Consider the following 11622-nt stretch of genomic DNA (forward strand, 5'->3'; position numbering starts at 1 on the left):
GAGATTAAAGAGGAGGAGGTGCTTGCTGCTTTACAGCGAATAAAGGTAGATAAATCCCACGGGCCTAATAAGATATTTCCTCAGCCATTGAGGTAGACTAGTGTAGAAATTGCAGGGGCTCTGGCAGATATATTCAAAATGTCCTTAGCCACGGGTGCGGTGCCAGAGGACCAGAAGGTAGCTCATGTAGTTCCGTTGTTTAAAAACGGATCTAAAAGTAAACCAGGTAATTACAGGCCAGTGAGCCTGACATCAGTAGTGGGTAAATTATTGGAAGGTGTTCTGAGAGATCGGATATACAAGTATTTGGATAGCCAAGGGCTGATTAAGGATAGTCAGCATGGCTTTGTGCATGGTAGATCATGTTTAACAAATCTTGTAGAGTTTTTCGATGAGGTTACCAAGAAAGTAGATGAAGGAAAGGCTGTGGATGTTGTCTACATGGACTTTAGTAAGGCCTTTGACAAGGTCCCACATGGGAGGTTAGTTCAGAAGGTTCAGACACTAGGTATCCATGGAAAGGTTGTAAACTGGATTTGAAATTGGCTGTGTGGGAGAAGACAGAGAGTGGTAGTGGATGATTGTTTCTCAGACTGGAGGCCTGTGACTAGTGGTGTGCCTCAGGGATCTGTGCTGGGGCCATTGTTGTTTGTTGACTATATCAATGATCGAGATGATAATATGGTAAATTGGATCAGCAAGTTTGCTGATGATACCAAGACTGGAGGCATAGTGGACAGCGAGGAAGGCTTTCAAAGCTTGCAGAGGGATCTGAACCAACTGGAAGAATGGGCCAGAAAATGGCAGATGGAATTTAATGCAAGCGTGAGGTATTGCATTTTGGAAGGACAAATCAAGGTAGGACGTACACAGTAAATGGTAGGGCACTGAGGAGTTCAGGGGAACAAAGGGATCTGGGAGTTCAGATACATAATTCCCTGAAAGTGGCATCACAGGTAGACAGGGTTGTAAAGAAGGCTTTTGGCATCCTGGCATTCTTAAATCAAAGTATTGAGTATAGGAGTTGGGATGTTATGGTGAGGTTGTATGAGACATTGGTGAGGCCAAATTTGAAGTATTGTGTGCAGTTCTGGTTGCCTAACTATAGGCAGGATACTTGTAAGATTGAAAGAGTGCAAAGGAGATTTACTAGAATGTTGCGGGGTCTTCAGGAGTTGAGTTACAGGGAAAGATTGAACAGGTTTGGACTTTATTCCTTGGAGCGCAGAAGAATGAGGGGAGATTTGATAGAGGTTTACAAATTATGAGGGTATAGACAGAGTTAATGCGAGTAGGCTTCTTTCCACCTAGAGTAGGAGAGATAAGTACGAGAGGACATGGCTTTAGGGTGAAAGAGGAAAAGTTTAGGGGAACTTCTTCACTCAGAGTGGTGGAAATGTGGAATGGGCTGCCATCTGATGTAGTAAATGCGTGCTCACTCGAGTTTTAAGAATTGGATAGATACATGGACGGGAGAGGTCTGGAGGGTTATGGACTGGGTGCAGGTAGGTGGGACTAGCGGAATACCGTTTCAGCACAGACTAGAAGGGCCGAATGGCCTGCTTTCTGTGTTGTAGTGTTACTATGGTCTTGCAGCAGGAGTTGCACCACTAATAGCAATGGAGAAGATGAGAAAGGGTTTCTTTAAAAAACTCTCCAGAGGAAACAAAAATCAAATAAATAATGAAAGTGCACATTTATGGGAAGTTTGGAGTGCTACAATTATCAAACTGTTTGGCAAAATTGTGATTTAAATCCAACATGGACAAGGTTCACGTCTGAAAATTAAGTCATAACTTGAAGGCAGGGCAAATTCAAAATAGAAATTTCAAAATTCCAAAACAAGAAACTAATGCAGGCTTTAATAGCACGTAAAGCATAAATGTTTGTAGCTTTTCATCTTTAATATTGATGACTTTTCTTAGCTAAAATTTATGATTAAGCACTCAACACTTATCCTCCTTCAACACGTTGCTTGCAAGTAAGCAGCACAGTTTTAAAAGTCAACACTCAAACCTTATCTGAAAGTCGGTAATTAGTTTGGAAGAGTACAAAATGTGTGTATTGAATTAGTTCTTTGGAACGAAGCCTAGCGATATTGAGAAGAAACATAATCCACCTGGTGTCAAAGGGCATAGATTGCAGCTCAGTCGCGTTTCCAACAGCCTCGTTGGCACTTTGGGCGGAGCTAGGCATTACCACAGTGTAGAGTCGATGAGACCACCAGAGCAATGGCTTATTAAGGCAGCCAAACAGAACGTGCAGTACTGAGTTTCTCCTCATCAACTAGCCATGGCCCAATTTTGGCATCGAGTCATGAAAATAAATTTTCGACGGACTATTTTTACCCTGACCCCACGAAACCTCCAGAGCCTGTAACACAAACTGTTTCTAGCTTTAGCAGAGAACCTTAATCTTAATCAAGTCAAACATAACTTTCAACACAGCTAATCGATTGTCTCAACAAATCCTATAAGTTTAGAATATATAAAAAAAAGCAATCGTAATAGTGAAACCAGTGCCCAACTTTGGCGTTTGGAGTAGGTGGAACCTCGAAAAAACTATATTAAAAACCATTAAGTGGGAGAAGAGAAATAATGCACCAAAATATATTAATTCCCAACTATGCAGCACTTCAATAGATTTTGATGGGATTCCTTGAACATTTTCAAGTACGCAAGGCACGTTGTCATCTCAAGGTAGAAATCAGATTTTATTTTTCTCTTCCACTACAATGTTAAATGCAGAGATCTGTTTGGAAATAAATACGGATATACTTTTATAAGGTGTGCCTGAAGGAGGGGGTTTCGGTGGCAATGGTGCAGGCTCTGGACACCGGGATCCCCGCTGCCCTTCCACGCCTGTGCCGGGAGCCTGCAGCCCTGCTTTCCGCATCCCTCCCTCCTTTTAAGCTCAGGCGAAGCCGGGACAAGACACCCCCAGAGTAAAAAAAACCCTGACAGGGGAGAGGGGAGAGGGGAGAGGGGTAACGGGCGCCCCCCCCCCCCGCTACACCCCGGAGCCCCCTTCTAGGAGACGCCGAGGCGCCGTGCGCGGCCTAGACCGGGCTGGCCCCAAAATGGCGGCTGCCGGCTGGGACTGAGTCAGAGCCGGCGGGGGCCCAGGCTCACCGGGGCCGGGACACCTCGAACACCGTCCCCTCCCCGCACTCCCCCTCCTCCTGACACCCAGGGCTGGCGACTGCCCCACCCACCCAAACCCGGGGCTGAGGAAAAAACCAGGAGTGAAGGGAAAAAGGGCGGAGCGACAACCCAAGCGCTGCCCGCTGAGTGAAACACATTTCACACAATTATAAATAATTAAAAATTAAATAAATAAAAGTTCAGCCGGGGCTGTCACCTTTGAATTTGAGCTCGATGGGCGGATCTAGTATCAGCACTTGCTCCAGTTTGGCCATGGTGGGCTCACAGGGACACTGAGTTGCTGCCTGATGGCGCCCGACGCTTATTTTATCCGATTTTTTTTCCTCCCACCCTCTTCCCCCCTCCCCCCTCCCCACCCCCTCCGCGCCGCTCCGTCTCACTCTCCGGCTCTGCGGGACGTCGACGTGCGCGCACTCACGCCGGCCAGAAGCGGCCCCGGCCGGCCGATGGGCCGGTCCGCGCGCCCTCGCCGCCCGCGGGAGCGAGGAGCCGGAGCGCGCTCCCGGCGGCCAGCTCCGAAAGAAGAAGGAGAAGCGCCTCTTTTCGACTCCTTGTGGCAAAGAGGGTGGAGAGAGAGAGAGGAGGGAGGGAGAGAAGGAGGGAGGGAGAGAGAGAGAGAGAGGAGCGAGAGGGAGGGACGGAGAGAGAGAGGAGCGAGCGAGAGGGAGGGAGAGAGAGAGGAGCGGGAGGGAGAGGAGGGAGAGAGAGAGGAGCGAGGGAGAGAGAGGAGCGAGAGGGAGGGAGGGAGGGAGAGAGGAGCGAGGGGGAGGGAGGAGCGAGAGGGAGGGAGAGAGGAGCGAGAGGGAGGGAGGGAGGGAGAGAGGAGCGAGAGGGAGGGAGGGAGGGAGAGAGGAGCGAGAGGGAGGGAGGGAGAGAGGAGCGAGAGGGAGGGAGAGAGAGGGGAGGGAGAGGGAGAGAGAGGGGAGGGAGAGGGAGAGAGAGGAGGGGGGGAGAGAGAGAGAGGGGAGAGAGTGAGGAGGGGGGAGGGAGAGAGAGGAGGGAGGGGAGGAGAAGGGGGAGCTTTTGCTGAGACAGAGTGGAACACACGAGCAGAGGGTCCTGATGAGAAGTGGGTGAGGATATGGAACATCAGCTCTGGTTCTGTAATAAAAGGTCAAGCAGAAGCAATGCAAACCGCAACAAAAAATCTGCTGGAGGAACTCAGAAAGTCAAACAGCATCTGTGGGAGGAAAGGAACTGTCGACATTTCGTGTGAAAACCCTGCACCACTCCTTTGCAGCATCTATTCCTCAAACATTTTCAAAACAGATTACCTTGATGTACTGATGCGATGAAATTATCTGAATGGATGGCATGCAAAACAAAGTTTTTCGCTGTATATCAGTACTTGTGACAATAATAAACCAATATAATTTACCTTTATATTGCTGCTGTTTGTGCAATTTTGCTGTAAATAAATTAACTTCCCAAACTGCAAATGTACTCACCCAGCACATCACTCTTCAAAACTTCTGCCAGTTACAATGTGATCCCACCACCAGCTACAACTTCCCTTCCCCCACCCCTTTCTGCTTTTCACATGGACCACTCTGTGACTCCCTGGTCCACTCATCCCTCTCCACCCATCCCTCCCCCTCCTCCTCCTTGTCCCCCTCCCCCGGCACTTTCCCCTGCAACCATAGGAGATGTAACACCTGTCCCTACACCTCCTCCCACACCACCATCCTGGGCCCTAAACCTTTTCTTTAATTTCAAAAATAGACTTTATTCATAATAAAAAATATATACCAAAGGAAGAAACAGTGCAAAAAGCTTTTACATTCATGGTCATTACATTCAGTAGTGTAACAGCCCTTCCAAGTGAGGCATCTCCTCCAACCTTGTTTATTGTCCACAATGTGTCGTCCTGTACATCGGTGAGACCATGTGCAGACTACGTAACCACTTTGCCAAGCACCTGCGCTCCATCCATTATGGTTTCCTGGAGCTGCCAATTGCCAGCCATTTTAATTCCCCTCCATATTCCCATACTATTAAATATGTTCCCAGCACCCTCCACTACTCGTGTGAAGCTAAGCGCAAACTAGAGGATTAGCACCTTATTTTCCACCTGGGTAGTCTATAGCCTGATGGCACAAACATTGAATTCTCCAATTTCAGGTAAACTGCTCCCCCTCTGTCCCTTTTCTCTCTTCTCCTGATCTACCCTGTTCCTCCTACAGCCACCCCAGCCCCCCCCCCATTACCCCATCTCTTCCCTCTCATCCACCCACTCCACCTGCCCATCACTCACACACCCCTCCCACTGGGTCCCCTCACCCTACTGTTCCCATCTGCCCAACTCCCTTATTTGATTCCATTCTCCACCTTCCTTTACATAGAACATAGAAGCACAGGAACAGACCCTTTGACCCATGATGTCGTGCCAGACTAATTAAACTAGTAATTAAATGCCTAACTAATCTAATTCCTTCTCCCTACACAATGTCCATATCCCTCCATTCTCTGCACATTCATGTGCCTCTCTAAGAGCCTCTCAAACACCTCTGTCATATTTGCCTCCACTACCACCTCTGGCAGTACATTCCAGGCACCCACCGCTCTCTGTGTAAAAAAACTTGCCCTCCTGTCACCTTAACTGCATGTCCTCTAGTATTGAAGCATGAGGTCATGCACTTCTTATCAGATTGCTACATCTGCAGCCCTTTGTTTCCTCTACCAATTACCTCTGAGCTTCTGTTAATTCCACTCTTCCCTCCCATCATCCCGCCTATCATGCCTTCTCACCTGGATCCACCTATTACTTGCCAGCTCTTGCTCCACCCTTCCCCTTATCTCTTTATACTGACTTTCTCCCCTCTATTTTTCAATCCAGATGCACAGGCTCAATCTGAAATATCAACTGTCCATTTTCCACTACAGATGCTGCCTGACCCACTGAGTTCCTCCAGTATCTTGTTTGTTGCTCCAGATTCCAACATCTAGAGACTCTTGTGTCTGCGTAGGTACTTCATGTATGGAAAGTAAACTTGCAGTTGCAGTGAATAATCAGGAAGATGAGTAGTGAGTTGGCTTTATTGCAAGGTAGTTTGGAGTGTAAGAGTAAAGTTTTCCAACACTGTACTGAAGTTTGAGGAGCCTGCATTGAGTACATATACAGTTCTGACTTTCTCTCTTGAAGAATATTCTTCCTTCAAGGCAATGCAAAAAGGCTAACTGGATTGATTCCTGGAATAAGAAGGGTGATCTACAGGAAACAATTGAGTAAAAAGAATGTCATTGAAACATGTTTGATTCTGAAAGGGTTGACAGGATAGGAGCCGAGAGTTAGTATATTAGCTAGAATAGGTGCTGCGATGAGAGTCAACTGAGAGGTTGGATAATCATTGGGGGCATAGTCTCAGGTCAGGGTTGGCCGTCTAGGTCTGAGGTCAGGAGGAATTTCTTCACTCATGTGGTTGTTAGTCTTTGGAATCCTCTAACCCAGAAGGCTGCGGATACTCTATAATTACCTACATAATATTCAATATATTTTTGGAATTCAAGTGATTGAAGGGATGTGGGGATCAGGCAGTAAGGTGGAGTTAAGGCATAAGATCAGCAATGAGCTCAATGGACGGCAGAGCAGGTTTGAGGGTCCCCATGGCCTACCCCTGCTCTTATTTATTATGATCTTTGGCCCTTTTCTGAAACATCAGTAGAAATTATTGGAAATTCTTCAAAGGTCAAGCAGCATAAATGGAAAAAGAAACAATTCTGCTTCTCTCTCTACAGAAGTTGCTTGACCAGTTGAAATATTCACAGCATTTTCTGTTTGTACTTAGTCTTGCAAAGCCATGGTAGGTTGACAGGAACAAAATGAATTTGCATTTATAATGTAATTTTAATGCATTAAAATATCCTAAGGCACTTTATAGGAATGTAATCAAACAAAAAGTGATGCCAAGGGGAGGGAAGCTGACCAAAAGCTTGTTCAGAGGTAGATGTTGATGCATATTGAAGGAGATGGAGTAGCAGAGGATTAGGGAGTTAATTCAAAGTTTTAGTCTAGCAGGATGTTGGTGCAATCAGCAAAGGAAGTAAAGGGAATTATCGTCATCATCATCATCTTCTCCTTCCTCCTCTTCTGTCCTTTGGGATTGACTATGACTTACCTCCATTCTGAGGTGGCAAATGAGACCAATGTGGACACTGTAGATTCTTCCACTGGTGGAACCTGTGGTGGCTAATAGGACAGGTGTTGTGTGAAATCGTTCTTTACTGCCTTAAGGATCAAGGACTCTGGACACGAACTTTGTAGACCAAAACTAGTTTAATCACAAAGGCAAACGCGGGACAGAATGGATGGGAACAGACACACACTCACTCACACGCAGGATACTGTGAACACGAGAGGGGATCGCAACCAGGGTAAAATACACTCTCTCTCACACACACCCACACACACACACACACCACCCACACACACACACTGATACAAACAAGCACACAATAACAATGTACAACTTCAGGATATAACACTTCAATGCCTGTCCCACACTAGCATTGGCCTTTAACACTCCCTGAGTCTGAGTGAAACGCTCCCTGACCATGTGGTGATGCACTCTTACCAATGATCTCTGCAGCGTTGTCTCACTACTCCTGGGGTCATCAAAGAGGATGCAGCCCTTTTTCTGGTGCTAGGAGGCTGGGTGGAGCCTCACTGTTGTGATTTAAATGAGCCAATGGTATGGGAGTCAAAGACAAAGCTTCCTGCCACAGCCAATGGTCGGGCAGGTTCAGAGACAAAGGGTACTGGTCAGGCAAGTTCAGATGCAAAAGGTACTCTCACACCTGAGGGGTGGGTGGAGCCGCACCTTGATTGACAGTAGTATCACTGCCGATCAGAGGAGCAGTGCTGTCCTCCCGTCAGCGGGGGTCAGTGTCGTTACTGTCACGTGACAACCATGTGGATTTCTCACAACAACAGGTGATCGGGTATTACGTGACATAGCCTTCAGGTTCACAATAATTTTATGAATATTCATTCTCTACTTTGAGCAGCCATGGGCCAGAGATTCCCAGGAGCCAATGGGGATATTGCATCTTTTCAAGGAAGCTTTGAACACATCCTGGAAGTCTTTCTTCTGTCTGCCTAGTAATCCCTTCCCATGACAGAGCTCAGAATGGAGATCCTGTTTAAGAAGCTCAATGTCTGGCATGTGAGTGACATGTCATGTCCAATGGAACCAAGTAATGTGCAACCAGAACCTCAATTCTAAGGATGTTGGTTTGGGACACTTAATCTTCCAGTGAACTTGGATGACTTTGCAAGCGCAACACTGGTGGTATTGTGCCAGGTCCTTGAGATTCCTGTCCAAGTCTCAGAAGCACATAGGAGGATATGGATCATTGCTACCTGCTAGATCATAAGTTTTGTGCCAGGTGTGAGGTCTTGATCTTCAAACACCCAAGGCTGTGCTGGCACATTGAAGCTGGTGATGAATTTTATCATCATTGTCTGTCTTTGCCAAAAGGTGACTTAAGATATGGCAAGAGGTCCACATTACCAAAGGTGTCGCACATAATGTGCTGCAGCAGGGCCAGTTTGAGAAAGAACCTTTGTCCTGCGGATAGAGTCAGAGGTGTTGAGAGGAAGGCTCGTCCTCTTGTAAGCTTCAGCAAAAGCTTTGACATCTCACCTCCAACAAAATTCCTGCAGGAGTGGAGCAAATCTTCAGAACTAAAGGTATACTGTTCAACCTATAACAACTACATTCCAGAACCAAAGTTACCTGAACCTAAAAATGGGATGGGCAATAACTACTGGTTTTGTCGTGCTGAAAAAGTATTTTTAAAGAAGTGCATTAATGAACTGGATGTCTTTTTACAACAGTCTGGTAGTTTCTAAATCATCATTCTTAATGCTCTCATTTCTAAAACAAAAATCCGGATTATTTAATTAATAGAATTTAAACCTCCTCATTTTCATGATGGGATTTGAATTGACTACTCTGCATTGTTAGTCCAGGACTCTGCATTACTAGTCCAGCAATCACTATGTAACCATTCTATGATCCCAATTATTTAATCCTCTTCCAGAGACCTGCTACAACAAACAATATGTCCATCACAAAACATTAAAGCAAAATGCTGTGCTGTGTTTGATCATCTCATTCAGACACATTGTCAGTTATTCCATTGATCACTTATGCTAGTCCTAAGGGCCTTTGGAAGACACAGATCAGGAATGAATAATACATGTGGCCGTTACTAGATTCTGTCCATATAGTTCAGGGACACATTTCAGAGCCTTAAATTTTTGGATATTTTGGTAGTGATAATTTCTTTCTTTCAAAAATAAGTTGTGGAAAGGCCTGGAATGGCATTTGAACAGTAGCAGTGTTGAGATTAGATGGGAACTATAAGGAAAAGTGGAATTGGAAAACTCCCATTAAGCGATGTAATGAAGGTCTCAAAATGACTAGTCCTGCTTTCAATCATCTACTTAATGTTCCGGATCTCATCATATATTACCAAGCTGTCACTAGATCACATTGCTTGATGTTATCAATGACCATCTTCTTTACAAGAATAACCCATTGCAACAATATTCATGAATAGTCTGATCCAGAAAAAAATCTCTAAAGAAATCGGTTGCTGATACCCAACCAAAACTATATCCATTTACTGTCAAGTTATGCTTAAACAAAACAATTTTAGATGCAATTTGTCATTAATACATTGATCTTTTTGATATCTCACATGGTTCTTTCTTGGAAAACAAAACAATTAATTTCCTCCTTGGGGGATTCCAGTGGATTTGAGAAGCCATTACTTTTAAATTCATGCTTATGTAATAAAAATGATTTCTATGACCTTATCTGCTGAGCATTGCTTGACCAGCCCCAGGTTGTATTGAATCTGTGCTGAGGGGAATGTCAAAAGAAGATTCAAATAGCTTCATCATTCTGTAAAGCACTTGTGTATGCAGTTTTAACTGATTTTCTAGGCTTAATGTAGACACAAATGGCTTGAAATTGGTTTGCTCTTATTTCTAATGCTCTGACATTATTGCATTTAGCGCCAAAGTCAAATTGATAGCCTGTAATAAACAAAATAGCAAAACTGACCAAAATCCAGTTTGAAACAGCCTTAGGGTGGTTTATGTATGGAAATAAATGGTAAAACTGTGCAATTTGTGATGGGACATCACTTAAAGTAGCATAATTTCCAACACTCCAGCAATCAGAAAAGACCATCAGCCTTAAAGGCACATGCCCCATGGCAGCCACACAGTAGCAACACACATTACAGCTTCCTTGAAGGAACTAGGGGAGAGGGAGACAGTTCCCACATTCACTCAAAAGGATACACAAGTCTAGGTTAACATGATACATGCCAGTGTCACGAACCAGCAACAAAAGAAACACACTGAACATGATTTAGTGTTAAAAACTATTTTATTAATTACTACTTATGATAATACGTAAAATAAAAGTAAAAATGTTAGTATGTTAGAATTCAAAAATGTTAAACCTCAAACGTTAACCCCAAAACTAAACTCGTCGTGTGTGTGTGACAAAGGCCCAAACTACAAGTTCCGGAATGGTTCTTAAAGTTCAGTTCCGCAAGCCATAAGGTGAAACGTGAGCAAGGGCTTCTTCAACAACCACCGTTGTCTGAAGATAAGACGTAGATGTAGAGAACATAGGGAGAGTAAATACGAAATCCAAATGTTCCACGATGGAACCCCAAACGACACTTCAGCGTTTACTCGGTAGTGACTTCCTCACCCCGAAAAGCATCCGAATCGTGGTCGTCCACACACAAATACCTGTTTCCTTCTACAGGTCAGCAACAAAGTGAACTCCACCGGATTACTTCCAACTTCCATACATGGATTTCAGTAGCAAACACAGTTATTGTTTCTCATCCATCGATAGAGAAAACAAGCAGGCTGGTGTCTCTCTCCCTTCTCTCTCTCTCTCTCTCTCTCTTTTCTTCTTCTAACTTCTTCTTCTTCAACAACGTCATTACGTCCTTTATCTTCTATCGACGTAAGCACGCCCCACACACACAAACACACACACTCTCTATCTTAAAGGGACTTTCACTGAGTCCGTAACACCTCCCACCTAAAAAAAATTTTTCCCAAGAAAAATTTAACCGCGCATACAGTTAGTAATTTTAATAATTATCATGCTACACAACTACAAACTATCAGATTAGTACAGATACATGTTTCCCATTTAACATCGGGAAAGACAATCAGCAATCACATTATCTTTGCCTTTAATGTGAGTTATCATGAGATCAAACTCTTGCAAAATTAAACTCCAGTTTAACAGCCTTCTGTTCTTGTTTTTGACTCGGCTCAGAAACACCAATGGGTTATGATCTGTATATACAGTCAATGGTTTCTGAGCGGTGCAAACATATACACTGAAATGTTGCAAGGCTAAAACAAGCGACAGTAATTTTTTCTCTATGGTGGAATAATTCTTTTGATGCTCAT

General features: G+C 44.5%; 1 protein-coding gene across 1 annotated transcript in view; it reads right to left on the reverse strand.

Moving 5' to 3' along the window:
- LOC127574592 (vesicle-associated membrane protein-associated protein A-like) overlaps positions 1-3494 on the reverse strand; it is a 63294-nt gene extending 59800 nt beyond the window's left edge. Inside the window, 1 exon segment of the mRNA XM_052023721.1 lies at positions 3361-3494. Within this exon segment, the coding sequence (XP_051879681.1) occupies positions 3361-3418 (58 nt within the window). The 5' untranslated portion in view covers positions 3419-3494.
- Between the last annotated feature and the right edge of the window lie 8128 nt (positions 3495-11622).

Source organism: Pristis pectinata, chromosome 9, assembly GCF_009764475.1.
Source record: "Pristis pectinata isolate sPriPec2 chromosome 9, sPriPec2.1.pri, whole genome shotgun sequence".
Taxonomy (NCBI): domain Eukaryota; kingdom Metazoa; phylum Chordata; class Chondrichthyes; order Rhinopristiformes; family Pristidae; genus Pristis; species Pristis pectinata.